Source organism: Ptychodera flava, chromosome 20 (genome assembly GCF_041260155.1).
Source record: "Ptychodera flava strain L36383 chromosome 20, AS_Pfla_20210202, whole genome shotgun sequence".
Lineage (NCBI taxonomy): Eukaryota > Metazoa > Hemichordata > Enteropneusta > Ptychoderidae > Ptychodera > Ptychodera flava.
The window spans coordinates 2518673-2535186 of NC_091947.1; the positions used below are offsets into that span (position 1 = coordinate 2518673).

A 16514-nucleotide genomic window follows, 5' to 3' on the forward strand; every position below is an offset into this window, starting at 1 on the left:
ACAATAAATGTAACGCAACATTTAAATAAAAATAAGTTGATTAAATGTACAGGACATAATAATATGTGTTTAATTGTTTTTCACCTTCCACCAGCTTTGTTCTGTTTCAAGAATGCACTAACTTCTGCTTCTCCTTATACCATGTCGAAATGCCTAGTATTTCACTTATCAATACAGCCTTTGATTAACTCTTTACGTAGTGTTGGCGTTTGACCACATGGCCTCAATCCAATCGTTAGCGCAGAAGTGTGGAAACGCATGTGCCGTCCATCAGCCCTATATACCTGTGACACTATTCAAGCATTCGTAATTCAACGAATGCTTGAATAGTGTCAGCTTTATGCTGCCAAACTTATCCAAGGTTTACCTCTCAGAACACGGACAGACTGCCTTAAGTGCACTTGGATTAATAAACACGATTGGAACTAATTTGACATAATTGGATTTTCATATTTTTTTAAATTTCTCAAAAGTGTCAGGTGCCAGATAGTTTAATATTGCAATAATACAGATTATTCATAAAAACAAACTTAGTGTGTAATGTAAAAGAAAAGCAGATGAGACTACATTTGTAGATTAAATCGGCATTACTTCATCATCCAATTATCCAAAATTAGCTCCAATCGTGTTAACATCAGTTGAAGCTTACATTGATGATTTTTATCTGCATTTTTTCGGGATTCTTTGTAATTGTGATAATTCTTCAACTAGAAAATGTATATTTTTACGACGTTTGTTCGAATTCAGACTTGCCTCAGTGAATAGGTGTTCAGGCTTTATTCCTGATATCATCAGAACTCTGTCAAAATACAAACCTTTTATGTCTTTTCCATGCATTTTGTGCAGCTGGATACTTTCCTCCTAAAGCACTTTGGAAAACTATTGTTAAGGAAGTTATAAATAAAAAACAGTGTAACCTTTGGAGACAGTCTGGAAAGAAGGGATAATTTGTTTATTTTTCTCAGTTGAACGAGGAACTTGCACCTTTATACTTTTATACTGTTTCACGCGACTTCTCACATTACAAGTCAACTGTTTATAGAATTATAAAACTTCTGGCTTCTCCAGAACCAACAAAATGTTCAAAATGTAAGTCTAATGACGAAGATTGCTTAACCCATTTGTTGACTTCCTGCAGTTACACTGTTGAACAAAGAGAAACTTCGGACAACAATTTTTGATAATGTTAACATACATTTTGCTGTCACTTTATATAATGTAAATGAGAGACTTTGTCATCTGTATTTTACAAGATAACGAACATAACTTTAAAGAACCACAAGAATTACTTATGTTTAAAGTAAATATTGACATTTGTGGTCAACATCTTTAGTATTATCCAAGACTAGATAGGTTATAGAGTCAAGTCAGTTAATTTCTCCAGTTATGTACCTATATTTATTTAATTGTGTTGTAACTCTTCTCTTATTGAGTAAATAAAGAAATAACAACAACAGCAAATCTGGTCTTATTAGCATTCGCTAATAGACAGATCGTGTTGACATCATTGATTGGTTAAAGTTGATACAGTAATCGGGGCATATCGGTATTACAAGTAAAACAAAATTGTAAAACAAAATTGTTATTACTGACTATATCAACTTAATCCGCTGAGGGTGATAACATATTACGAAATTCGGAAGTATTTAATTGGCAACCCGTGGATCAGATACTGATAATAGGTAAGATGTTACATAACAGTAGAATATATGATATATTCAGTGCAGAAAACAGTTTAAAAATAGTCGTCATCCGGATGAAATAGGCACGATTGGAACTAATTGGGATAATTGGATCTTCATATTTTTTCAAATTTCTCAAAAGCGTTAGGTGCCCGATAGCCAAATGTTGCAATATTACAGATTACTCATAAAAACAAGTGTGTAGTTAAAGAGAAAATTAGATGAGGTTACATTTGAAGATAACATCGACATTACTTCACCATCAAATCATAAAAAATTAGTTCCAATCGTGTTAATAGTGAAAGGGCAAAAATGGAGTTTCAGTTCGTCATGATAGTATTGCTCTATATCAGAGATAAGAAATGTCGGGAAATTGTTACTGTGTTGCTAATCGTTAACAATGCTTTGCATGGCTGAAATAGATGTCTGACCTTGTTTCAACGAACTTTATGACATTTCATCGCCAATGTCAATGATGACTTTAGTCTTGGTGAAGTATCACGTACAGCTAACGTTATCGCCTTTCAAGTTCAACATCAAATACATTTCTTAAAGAATTCATGGAACTGCATTGCTGAACACATTACAAAAAAGACAGATTTGTGGCGTTTGAAGGTGAAAGTAAAAAGTTCTCATCGGGTATTTGAAGAATATTACGAAACAAGTATTATCCACACATTGGTTTCCTTTCTTCGCCTTCAAGTTTTATTGGTCAAATTAAACGGTTTACCTTTCATTTCAATACCGTTAGATTTTAACCCGAAAGTCATCGTCTAGAGGCAAAATGTGCCTCAAGAACATATCTTAAGACTGTAATAATATCAAGCTCACAGGAAATACTGGTCTACAGCTTGTTTCGACTAAGCGCGCGAAGTATTGTATGCCACAAGTTATTTTGAAAATCAAAAATTCAAATTCTGATGACGTCAAATGGCCAATTTTGCACTGTAGCTATCGGCAAATTGAATGTAATTAGCTTGCTTTATCCCTGCGTGATCCAAACCTTATTCTCGTTCATGAAAGAAAGTTATTGAACTTCTTCACTCAATAAGGTTCGAGAAAAATCTTGACATTTTCCAGCTGCATCATACCTGTAGCCTTGATGTGAAAAATGCTACTATCATTCCCTAAGCACTGCTTTTTATTGAATATGCACAATAACATCTAAAGATGCTACTGGCATGGGACAAAATACGTCAGTTTAAAGTAACACAATAGTAAGATCGCCAAAGTCCGTACAAAGAATCTATGTTAGTATAAATTTTGAAATAGTCTTTACTACATTAAACCGGTAGTAAATACGCCCATACAATATGTTTTAAGTAAAGTCGACACGAAGTTCTAGCCTGCATACATGTATGAGACATGTGAAAGAGATGGAGAGGGGCAAAGGAGGACCTGGGAAGATAGAGAGAGGTACCAAGAGAAAGGAGGAGGGGAGAGAGAAACACCCAGCGATTAGTTTCTTCTCTGGGAGAGAGGTATCAGTATGTTGCAAAGTTGTTTATTGGGCGAGCAGAAAGATTTTAACCGATTGAAAGCCATTTTGGAGCAGTGTGCATTCAACGATAAAGTCAACGACGAACCATTATCTTCGACAAGACCCAGAAAGGATAGACCGTAACGGACAACTAAAATAATCAGTTTATTACTACAAACTTCAGATATTATAAACTTTCGAGTCAGTCACGAAAAGGGACGTGGTTAGTTATTTTTTGCCTATTGGCCCATGGCGTGTCTCCATGAATCATTGTTTTGTTGTTTTTTCTGCACTATGCTTGTACGCTGCGGAGGGCAAATAATGTATTAAGGGGCCAAGTTTTTGAGCTGCAAACGAACAAGTGCGTTCGATGTTCGCTTGTAATCGAAGAAGCCTTGTGGCCATTGTGTATAAGACGCGTTTCTTGAAATAACGTTCTGCTTGATAATTAGAGCTATTAAGCTACATGTGCGTGCAATATAGCACGATTCCGCACTTACTGTAAAAATCAGTTTCCGTCCCCATAGTCTACAACAGAATTCTGACGTTAATGTTGCCATCATGTCTATTTACCAATGCGTATGTTTTGCGAAAGCTTAAATTACAGGTGTATTGACTACCTAAAGGCTGTGTGCATAGCATATCCATTAGTTTTGACCTCTCATCTCAAAGCGCGTGGTAACGGAGACACATGAGGTAAATTTCACGTGAGGGTTGCGCGTTTCAAGTTATGACTTTTAGAGGCGCTGTGTACCTTTGACAGTAACTGGGAAGAGATTCTGACAGTTTCAGGAAGAAATTTGGTTGTGTGGAACCTCAAAGTTTCATTTTCTATTATTTCAAGCCCAATTACATTGATCGAAATCATAAAATTTGTGACAGGAATGGGCAGTGAAACATTTCTACCGTTTCGCTTACAAGGGAAGATGAAGTAAACGTTTACGTAACTTCTAATGATCCTGCATTTCATAGTAATAAACTGACGACAGCCCTGCTAATCATGGCGTACACGGTTTAAGAGCCTTAGGTTACACTAGCAAGTCATCATATCAAACGCCGACATTGATTGAGCTGGTAGTTGGTTCTGATGGTTTTTTTTTTTTTCCCTCCTCACATAAAAATAAAATCACATATGATCGTCTTTGCCCTTCAATGCATCTAGAGTTTGCTTGCTACCCATCGTGCGCATGCGTTCCTCCAAATTTTTAAAAATCAGCCAGTCAAATTTGAGCGCCCACGAGCTTTCGCTGGCCTTATCAATTCATAAGGGTCACTGTATATATCGACTTACACAATTGTGAAATTACTACTTGCCTGAAACAAACGTACAAATCCATGGAGAGCATTTAACAGCAAAATCAGCATAATTACAAGGGGCGTAACTAAAATTGTTCAATGCTGCCAAAGAGCTTGACTGATATTATCTAGCAATCGCCGCTAGAGGTCGTGACTAAAACTATTCAACCGAACATTCTGCAGAGACACGTTTCAGTTTCTTAACAAATCCATAACATATATGAATGTATTAAATTACCGTATTGAGTTCACAATGAAAATCTGTTCTGTTTTAGAGAAATGTATGGTTTTTTGATATCATATTCATACGAGGATATTGGTATATATATACACGGCTTTCAGAAACAAAAATGTAAGATTCAGAAAAGCGTAAAATTGCAAAAAGCTATGTGCAACAGAATATTCTCATACATTTGTTTCTACAACATTTATTAAAAATACAGAATAATTATTAGTTCCCTATTAAATAGTGCCATGCACTTGTGAAGATTTTTTCAGAGGGGAAACATCGAGGACTTGACGAACTCTTAAAGTTTTTTCCTTCAAATACGCTTGGGCGGTCAGCCTGAGGATGTGCTCTCGGTAATGGTTTATAGTGGGGCTTGTTTTAAGCACCACCTTCAGACTCGTTTGTTATTTGTATTAAACCTCGTCGCTGACGTCATCGAAGTCTGGAATGCTTGAGGCTCGATTAACATGTCTGCAAACAGATTGAAAAAAAAAAACGATCAACTAAATCATGACGAATCTGCGATAAACAGTTCAATTATAGAAGCGAAGGGGCGTTGTCATGGAGATATTTTTCTGCAGCTGACAAATAACTAAAATGAACTTCATACAATATGCTCAGTTCGTATATCATAGGGTATTCCAACGTCCGCAGTGTTGTAGTCAAAACAAATGTTACGATAAGAAACCCTTTCAACATGTAATACAGTCAAAGTCAAAACTATATTTCAAGTGTGTGTGTGTGTGCAAGACGATTGCCGTAACGATGTATCAAGGCAGTGTGGCAGTATCAAAGGGCCAGTAATGCTAACTTTCGAAAAGTCGATGATTTTGTATTATTTTTATTTTATATATCAATTGCAACTTCTTATTCTACTCCCTAAATAATGTTGAAAAACCCACTATTAAGCTTGTTAACTTAATGTTTATAGGTGTAAAATGCATTGTTATTGTTCACAATTGAATTCTAGTCCGGACCAGAAGTCACTTTTAACAATAACAATACAGTTGACACGAGTATGGGCTGAGTTGACAAGCAGAATACTGTGTATATCAACATGCTTTGGGGAGTAGAATAAGGAACTGTGGTTCACACTCAAAATAAAAATGGTGAAAATATTATCAAAAGTTAGCATTGTTGGCTTTTTATATGCAAACTTGGATGTGAAAACATAACTACTCAAACACTGGCACAATAACACTTTTATTTAACGAACATAACGATATCATGTGCATCGTTGATAAAATTACGTTTACTCAGCCCGTATGCCGTATACCGCATGAAGTTCTGACGGTAAGTGATCGATTTTAACATTAAACATTCAAAGCTTCAAAAAAGAGCGCCAGTACCGCTCTTAATAATGATGAACTAAAGTTACGTGTATTGGCAGGTGAATACTGGCAGTACACTAAAACATTGTAAGGATAGTTTAGACAGTTGAAGCATTGGTCTTTAGCGTATTTTGTGCGTTGAGGGCACTGATTCGTTGCGTGAAAGTTATTTATATTGCACGTATGCATTCGGGCAGACTTAAACGCAATTAACGTCGAAACACACGCTTAAATTAAACGATCCTTTAAAACTCTACAATTGTGCTTCTGAAGTAGAAAGCGATCATTTTATTTGCAGTATGCAAGCATCTTGAAGGATTTAGGCAATCGTTCAAAGATAAGATAAACCCATACAATACGAAGAACGTCAAAGAGATTTTCTCGAAAATAATAACAAATAATTATGTCTCTATATAACAGTACGAGGTTGACAACTCTAAAACATCACATTGAATAAAATAATACAGAAATTGATAAAATACAAGACAAGACATTAAAGTCTACAAAATTCTGTTTAACATGAAGTTTAACAATTTCATCTTTGAAACTATCTTTAAAATATAGACTTGTGTGGTCATAAGACAATAAACATATATAACGGCTATACAGTGCACAATTGCAGTGTAATAAACACAGTTGCCGTGTAATAAACGTGTTTGAATTAACAATTCTGTTCGCAATACTGACAGAAAGCGGTATAAAGACATTTTATGTTCGAGAATGTCGTGCAAAATTTGATATCTTTTCAAAAATTGTAAATGACCGTTTCAAAGGATGTGTCGTCATGGACGGACACCAATATTGTAAGGACTTTTAGTAGCCATTGATTGAAAACGTTGATCCTGAAGACGTTCCGATCCATCACATGTAACAACTAGTGCCCACAAAACAACAGGTTGTGCTAGTGTTAGGCGAACGGTACTTTTAACAACAGTACCTTGCCATAGCTTTTCAACTTCGGAAAACATACAGAAGTTTTATGACATAAAATGAACGCAGTCTAAATTGTATGAAGTGTACAACATGTACTTTAAACGTAAACGACATGATTTTTATTGTTTTTTGTTGTTTTGGGATTTTTTGTTGTTGTTCCTCGCCAAAAGCAGAGATAAACATGTTCCAACGCAGATATCACGATAGATAGAGCACTGTGTTCAACAAAATCTGGTGAGATACTTTTCACTTACATACTTAATTGAGATCCCTCACAAATTCATATTCCGGCAGAAAATATTTGATGGAATATCGGAAATAGAATACGAACATTTTCTTTGAAATTCTACATCATAGTCCCCGTTATTTTCATCGAGGGTACATTCAAAAGAGCCAGATGTCGAATTCTCTTTTGAAAACAATAGCTGCGTTCATGAGGAATTTGAGTATCTCGTGATTATAGCGCCCTCCATTTGGCCAGGTAAAATACCTTTCAGTCTATGATACAAGTCTCCCGGCTCTAGAAAAAAACTTAGTCAAAATACTTTTGCCTTATTTATTTATTTTTTCCTGAAAATATTAAATAATTTTGAAATTTTAAGATCTTATATATCTAACACGTAAAATTAATTAACATTACTATACAATTTGGGCTCTTTGTTATCACGAAATTATTTGTAATATATTATTTCATATGATTCTTAAGTATAATTCTAAAAATTCTTCGTACAGAAGCTCAATGGCTTCAAAACTGTACAGATTGAAAGATTCGAGTGAGATTTACGTGTCCGCAGCGTTTATGCGAGACTACGTTTACTGTTTCCTCTGAAAGTGTGGCCTGCAACACCACTAATATCGAAAAGCGTTAACAATGTACTGAACGTTCCCCGACAATGGTAGCTCACAACTGTCTCAGTACGAGTTACAAACACGAAAAAATTAAATACGAGCACACGACGTCTAAGAGGTTCTGGACAAAATCTTCTTACCCCTGTGGCGACGGACAAGTCACCCAGCTCTCTCTCTCCACTTTAAAAAGCCTCAAGGCAATCATGCTACTATGTTTGTAGCGGAACATTCTACGTTTTTTCCGCTTGCGTTCAAGATCAGGCCTCTTTGTCCCTGGAACCACAAGTTCAAAGAGAAGAAGAGATATTCTGTTATAAAAGTCATCATGAATGCGAACTTATAAAGTTAAAAGTTGTTAGAGTTCCGTCATTAATCCTTAGAATCATGTGTAGTCGTTGAATATTCCTTTGCAAATTATCAGTGCAATAACGTGTCCACTAAAAAAATCCATGTATTTCCGTGCCATGCACACAAGCCGACAGAACTTGCTTAGAGCTGTTCATTACACAGAGTCAGATAGCTACTAACATTTTGAAACGGTACTTATGCTACGCTGGCTCATTCTCAGACTCGATCGAGACACCGTGGTGAGTACTGTACCAGACCTGCCTAGTTTTCTCTTTCTGATTCCAACGGCGTGTAGGAACGCTGTGCGAAACTTGGTGGAAGCTATGTTGTACACGGCCGGATTGACAGCGGAGTTCAGGTAGAACATCACCCGACAGAAGATGACGATGCTCAGCTGACCCATGACCCCCATGTCGCTCAGTTCCTCGTCGGAAGCGAAGGAGAAATATAAGTTGACGACTCGCTCGGGCAGGAGACAGAGAAAGAACAGCGTTACAACTGTCAAGAGCATGTACACTACGCGTCTTCTTGCCCTCTCCGAAGCCACGGCGGCGGAGTTGGCCAAAAGTTTTTGTTCCTGCATGTTCTCCTCCTTTTCGCTTGTCGGGCTGTGCGCATGCTTGTTGAGAGCCTGGCGAGATGTCGTCAGCTTGTAGTTGGCCTTGTGTCTCGCGAGGCCCGCGGTGCCGCTTGTTTTGGTAATGGCCATGGAGTTTTCCGACTTCAGAGTTGGGTTGGCGTAATTCAAGGTGCGAATTATGAGACAGTAGAGCACGCTGAGTAAGAACATTGGCAGAGCAAAGAAAATCACGGGAATCGCGAACATCATGTAAATCTTCGAAGCCTTATTCCTCGTGTAGGTCCGGCAGTCATACACAATATTCCCCCGTCCATCCGGACGAGGTTCGTGAACAGTTGACATGATGTTGGGTACCGTCGACAAGCTGGCCATTATCCAAATCAAGAAGCAGATTTTGATGGTCTTCCCAGGCGTGCACTTGTACTGAGCTTTCAAGGGGTGGCAAATAGCGTAGTAACGCTCTATGGCAACAGCGACCAATGTCAAAACGGACGCGTGTGCCGCTGTCCGTTCCAAGAATGGACTCAACTTGCCTGTAACGATGAAAGAAAAGACAAAATAAAAAGTAACCCTAAAGAAACACTCAGTTCGGCTCGTTTTACCTCACTTTCGTTTTCATCGTTAGTGTCGACGTGTAAAAAAGACTATATGAATCACTAATACCTGAAATATACATAAACTATATGATACCAATGACGACAAAAGAAACTACAATATATCGCATGAATACAAATTTTTGTCTCTACTTGGAAACCGAAATAAACACTAATATGTCTCTGGCGCCCCCTGGAGACAATGTATACCCTTGTTTTGATCAGGTAGCACGAATTTAATGGATAAATACTATTCCTCCGTTGCGTCTCACTTACTTTGTTGAAAGCCGAATAGTTCAGTACATCATTGAATAATCTGGATTTTCAAAGGGTCGACCGAATCATGCCTCTGTGCGATCAGCTAAGATGCAAATGGACAATAAAGCCAACATCCTTGCCTAGAACGGATTTCCATTCCATGACTAATCCTGCCCATCGCGAGAACAATGCACCTAAATGTGAGACAAGCGTCTTTGCTTGTCAATTTGGTAAATGAGGACAGCAAAATCTTAAATTACAGAAATGTCATCAGATAATTTTTTCGCCAAGGAATTTCAAGTCTTCTTATAGACACCTCGTCTGTAATCCAAATCCAGCATTTAAAAGTGGCAAGCAGACAACATAGTCAAGGAATGTGCCAAGTGCAGATATCGCGCTGACGATAAACCCAAAATCAAGGCCTTATTACCGCCTGGTGGTTTACAGATAGATAATAGAACTGTGTTTATGGAATCTGTGTCGAAATCTGTTAAAGTGAAGTCTTGCTGGATACTTATTTATGAATTTGCAGATAACGAGAGAGAATTGCTAAATATTGGCAATGGAAGAGGGAAAACCAGCAGAGCTGAAGCTTTTCCGATTAGACTCCTGGATCACCCCATCTGATTTCCTGTTCGGCGACTTCTATCTCAGAAGCGATCTGAACAAGTGCAAGGGTCACAATGTGAAGGTTACGTGTCTTGAGGCGAACTACAAGAGTAGGAAAACTTCTGGTGGTTTATAATGGAGAAGACAAGTCGGGGGAAAACTGATCCTTTTACTCGTTATATCAACCATATAGAGTTGCTAGTCACTTTGTTCACTGCTCTTGTTAAATTTTCTTTCGTATCGATTTGTGATACATATACCCGTGGGCTATACAGTCTCTACTGTACGAGGAAGAGTGTCGATATCGCGTGAAACACAATGTATATTTGTTTTACATCGTAGTAATCAAGAGAATTATCAAATATATGCCCAATTATTGCAAATCACCCGGATTAATATAAAAGTATAGAAGGTTTGATATGATACAGTGGATCGATGAAGAATTCAAAACAGCTGTTAATATAATACTTGAAAATATTTGTCCAGCCTATAGACCGCTACTTCTCTAGCTACTCGTGCGAAGTGTAAATATTTCAAATGTATTTTATTCAGCTAGGATAAACGTACTCTACAGTACTTCAGTTTAAGATGCAACTGTATTTTCCTCGAGCGAATTCATCTAGCGACTAAAAATCATAATCGCGATGAAGTTATTCGTTTTCGTTGCATAAGGTCGTTAAATGTACTTAAATACTGGAAATTCAAAACAGTTTATCTGCAAGAGCTGCAATATCAAATTGCTTGCCTTTGCCTGTCGCAATATTATTGTGCACAAATTATAACTTACGGCCATGTGCTTTAGGAGACCTGTAATATATATCTTCGGTCAGCACTCATGATTGACTAGCTGCTTCTGACTCTTTGTGGAAGTTTCCGCATGTGACATATATTTGTTACCTTGAGTAATATACCGTGCCTACAAATTACTTGCTTTGAAGCACACGTTGCTCTGCCCGACCTTACAAAACCTGATGTATTGGAAAACCAATATTCATAATTTCCAAACCTCTCTCAAGAAATGTGAAGTGTCACCGTCGAAGAGCTGTCCAACATTCTAAAGTTCCTTTCCGACTTTTTTCGATTAAACGCGTCAGCAACTCGGGCGCACCCCAATTTCACCCATCCGTGTAATCACACTCACTGGCCAGGGTCTACGGATAATTTTATAAAACGGCAAAAAATAGTCAAAATATCAGGTAGTAGCCCAGAATCAAGGGTGATGAAGCCACTAAAATAGTATTCCAATACAATGTGGATATTATAATATTAATAATAATCAATATTTAACTCTGAAGCCTTGCTTTTATGGACGATCAGAGGGGATTTCATCAAAACGCTGCTAGAACGATGATACAGTTCAGTGGATGAGACTTACAGCTTTGTATTGCGTACAAGTGTAGTTTCAAGACTTTTTAAAATTAAGTTTGTCCCTTTTGTTGCTATTGCCATGGATAAGCTTTGGTGTGTCCAGCTTTTTGAGGCCGATATCGCCATACCAGAGCGCTGTCCTTTAGGAAATCCTCGACCAAAATTGGTCGAATCTGAGAGAAACGAGCGTCCAATCACGATTCTAGAACCCAGTAAGAGGGTCTGCGATGCAGAAGAAATGTCTGGATTTCTGCTTGCAATAAGTTTGGTCGGATGTAACGTCGCTGGAAGGGCAGTAATGATCACGTAGAACATAAAGCAGCCTCAGCGGCAGACTGACTATACGTATTCCGTGACCGGTAGATTGACGTGAAGTTGGCGTGCAATATGATCAAACATTCAGATCACGACCCTGCACCATTAATCACCAGGGGTTCATTGTGTGACCGAAAAATAATACAAGAAATTTATCGATATAGAAAGAAACACGTCAATTTTATTACCTGGGTGACTTATAGCTGCAGTTACTGCTTGTCTTATTGATGGCACTGGAAACTCAAGATTAAATAAGAATGTCGGACGGTTGTTAATGGCAGGTAGCTAGTTTCATTTTCCCTCTTTTATGATGCATTCGTTTATCATGAATAATCCCCTATTCGAAATAATTGTTCAAGTCAGTACGGGTCCAAAGCAGTGTCTGCCACTGTTCGATATTTGAGTACAACAATGCATCGCGAGAGTGCGAGTGATGAGTCCTACAAACGATAGACATCTGTAGACACCGTTTTTCCTGTCGTCCCCTGCCCGGCGACCGGTGTCAGAACCGTCAGCATTTATCGCAACGGCCATTTTATTTCAGAACTACTCGATCGAATCACTTAGGGCCATAGTCACGACACAACCACATATTGTAAATTATTCCACGCGTGATAAAATCCTATATCTATCTATCTGTGTATAGCACGTGTCACATAGTTTCTAAACAGTCAGTTTGTAGTTGATAGATTGGTTGATCATGGAGAATCTGATGCCATCAGTCTATTTCAGAGTCCCCCAACGACAAGACAATGCTCTTATAGTTGTGGTGAGTCTCCGAGCAGAGTATAAATCGATGCCCTAGTCGTACACAGTTCACAGCTTTATCGACGTTAAGAAAGCTAACATCTCCTAAACACTTGGCGAATCAACGCCCACGTAGCAAACTATTGAAGGAGTTCGATTGACGACCTCTAGGATATTTAATCTAGGTCAATTTCATAATCCTGTTCAAAGTTTTGGCGTCGCCGTTTTCCTCAAAGTTTCATAAATTCACCGTGAGTTGTTTTGGCAATATACAGTTAACGTCTGTCGTCTGTTCAAGACTGTTTTAAAACTAACATCGGCCAGTTTATATGTTTTTTAGAACGATAGCAGACGTAATGCTGAATGAAAATGTCACTTTAAATTACATTCTAACTACTTTCTGACAGCGTATTTTGCCAATGTAGAATTCCATACACGCAGAGCGTAGTCTTCAACTCCTAATGCAAGAGAATTGTAATCTCATGGACTTGAACTTGGATAATCAAAACCACCCCCTCTGTGTATTTCTTTGGCAATAATCTTTCTCAGTGGGGCTTTTAATCTTGTATAATGACGGGACAAAGGCCGTCAACACGACTTTTATGGCTAAGATCTAAGTTAAATGTCGTTTCCAACAAGTTTAATCTCATTTACACCTAATTGATCGATATATTCTACGCCTACGCTCATAATGACAGCTTACGTGAAAAACATATTTTGCAGTAATTTGGAGTAATCATTCTTTTGTACTTGTAATTTTGTGATTTGCAATTAGACCGTTTTCGCTCTCAATATTTTTAATTTCGCCCTTGTCATTTTACAAATTATTCTATATAAATAGTGTAAATTTCAATAATTTAGTGGGTTAATAATGATTGTGAAAATTGTTATTTATCGAACAAGAAACGAGTTACGAAAACCAATTGTTGTAAAACTAATATAATATCAGCGAGTTCTTGTCTTCCTCCAGGGTCTTTCTTCTCATGGGTATGACAAAAGTCAGACGGGAATACATGAACATTGTGACCATTAATTTTCAACACTTTGTTTGAAGAATTTAAAACTTACCCTCAAGACTGCTTTTATTATAAATCATGACATGACATTTTACTGCGGTGGCGAACAGAAGGCGTGATCGATCAGAAAAACTACGACTAAGTAAAAAAGTAGTTTTTCTTTCTCTTCCTCTCGTGCGTCTAACAAGTATAGCCGCGTCAGCTTTTTTTCTCATGGTCACCTGATATAAATTTGTTAAAGACAGATAGTATGTTACGCATGACAGAAAATTAACATTTTTTATCTGCAGGATTACATGCGCAGAATGTACAGTTCTGAACAGTTAGGCTCCTTGTCACGCATGATGTCAGAAGTGTCTTTACATGTAAACATTCCGTATTGTTTGTTTGTTTGTCTGTATGCAAAATGCTTGTTTTTTCATGTCTGTAGTTTAGTCTTATGATCTCAAAAGTAAAAAAAAAAGATTGAAGTGGGTCTATGCATCATTTTTTGAGCATTTATAAGAAGCAAACATTAATTTATTGGCTTAGCACAGTTGAATTTTGTCTTGGTATCGATTCAACTGTAGGTTTGCCATACTCGGGTCTGTTTCTATGACTGCGAGTTAGTAATCGCTGAGAAAATATTTTTTGACCTTTGTGATCATCTAATAGCAATTGAAATTATTTTCTCCATCAATTTTACAGTCTGGTCACTGTTTGGCTACCATAACATCCCTGACAGTTTTATCTCTTTAATCCCATCCGCCTTACGCCGTTCCTTCAGTGACGAAATATTTACCATGTGTATGAAAAGAGATGCATCAAATTCGATTCGAGAAAGTATCTCTAGTAGGTAAATTGCTAACCATACAAAGTTATACAGAGAAAACGTGTGACGCAATCATTGTCTGGTGAGTATTTTTCGGTAGAATTCTTTTTCTTTGAAATTCTGTTTGAATTTTAAAACATTTCATTGGACAGTTAGATTATGCCGAAATCAGAATACGCTCTCTGACAGGGAAACCAATTGAAAATGTGATTTCAGAGCTGCTTGTTTCCGAAAGATCGTATTCTGTGAAAACACTGAAGTCTTTTTATGGTTCTCCAACGAAATTTACACAAGGACTTAAGGCAATGACGGCTAGTTAATTAACGAGAGCCTTGTTTTACAAACTAAGGCTGCTTGATATCCGATGGCGATAATGCATGAGGATATCCGAAGATTAAAGTCATTGTACGTATTCCGTATACTTATTACTCATACCTTCATCAGGCGAAGTTTATGAAACATAACTGTCAGGGTTTTTTGCGACAGCAAAGCTTTGGAAGAAATGTACCATAAAATATGCTTACATTGTAGAGCATTCTCTTTGCCTACTGACGATCGATAGTTGTAGGTTTTAAGGGATATTCAATTTCTTGAGTTCAGAGAGATAACTACGTCATTGTCAGGTATCATGTTCCAAAGAGCACATGGCCTCTTTCTCTGGGACAACATTCACCAAGGGACTCCGAATCATTCATGGCTGCGCTGTGTTCCTGAGCTAGCTCATTCTTCATCACCGCCATCGAGTTACGCGCGATAAAGTAAAACATAGAGTGGCTGTTGTAGAATTACTAGGCCAATAAAAATGTCAAAATTAAACATACCGATATTTAGGTGACACTGACGGTTCCTACAGCATAAATTCATGTATTGTAAAAGCAAGATTTAATTCCTTTGGTTCTTGTTATTATTTGTTCCCGGTGAATCTATACTGTTAGAATTCGTACCTTGTTGACTGAACAGTATGTTCCTGTGTTTATTCACATGCAAAATAGAATATCACAAGAAAAGGGACGGGGATAAGGTACATGTATATGGGCACTCACGCAAACGTTTCATGTATCTGAAATGTCGCGTTTATACGAAGAGACAGAAATCGTTTATATACGCCTGGCGATCGCACCTGATTAATGGAACAAGGCAAAGAATTCGTTCTCATTATCGGGAACATTAAGTTTTGAACAGCGGCCAGCCCTTCGTACGCAAGCAAGAGCTGTTTACGACGCACGGCAAATACACTACTCTTCAAATACGTCACGGGGGACTTCTTTCTCCGGTCCATTTACCACCGCGTGCCTGATTCACCGGATCAACAGCTGCGAAGTTAATGACAAATCGAACCGGGGAACGCACTGGCCTAAAACGAACAAGACAGGTTTGTGAAGATGAACTAGCAGCAACTTCCATAAATTTAACAATCAAAAATGATTAATTCTGATGACGTCGTAAGTTTTACTGCATCCTTTGATATGTCATAAATAGCGAACAAGAAGGTTAAACCAGATAAAACCATAAATTAAGATGATTCTTATTTACGACGGCACTCAGACAAACATTCGATAACATATGTTCCAACCATCGCTTGCTCGATATTGACGTGACATTAATACGTTATTTATGGCTTGTTCCGTGGTCAACCGTTTTCCGTCCAATATACTCAATCAATTTTCCTGGAGACTTGAGACTTGGTCTGCACAATCCTAATGCAACTTATTTCTACCACTTGAAATAGTAAACATGATTTAAAACACTCTCACTTAAGGAGCTAGATGCCACTTCAGGGAGTTAAGTGATGGACATTAGAGCCGTATATAACGCTTCAATGTACCAGTCCCGAGGTTTACCAGGGATATCATTAACATTGGTGGCAAGGAGAACGTAAAGTGTTGATTAAATTTGATTCGTTATTCTCTGCCTATCTCCAAGCGTCTCTGTTTGTCTGTTGGTCTATCCACTCATATATCTATCTTCTACTTCTCATATCTTTCCGCATAGTATTGCCTCTTTTTATATACCTGACTTACTTATCTGTTCTTGGTTTGCATCTGCGAACCTACGTCAACAAATTGGTG

At 37.7% G+C, this 16514-nt stretch overlaps 1 protein-coding gene across 1 annotated transcript in view; it reads right to left on the reverse strand.

The window, feature by feature from the left end:
• Nucleotides 1-5950: 5950 nt before the first annotated feature.
• Nucleotides 5951-16514, reverse strand: part of LOC139119746 (growth hormone secretagogue receptor type 1-like) — a 206906-nt gene continuing 196342 nt past the window's right edge. Inside the window, exons 5-6 of the mRNA XM_070683622.1 lie at nucleotides 8329-9261; nucleotides 5951-8073 (exon numbers count right to left, since the gene is read on the reverse strand). Of these exons, the coding sequence (XP_070539723.1) occupies nucleotides 7937-8073; nucleotides 8329-9261 (1070 nt within the window). The 3' untranslated portion in view covers nucleotides 5951-7936. The remainder of the gene's footprint in view (nucleotides 8074-8328; nucleotides 9262-16514) is intronic.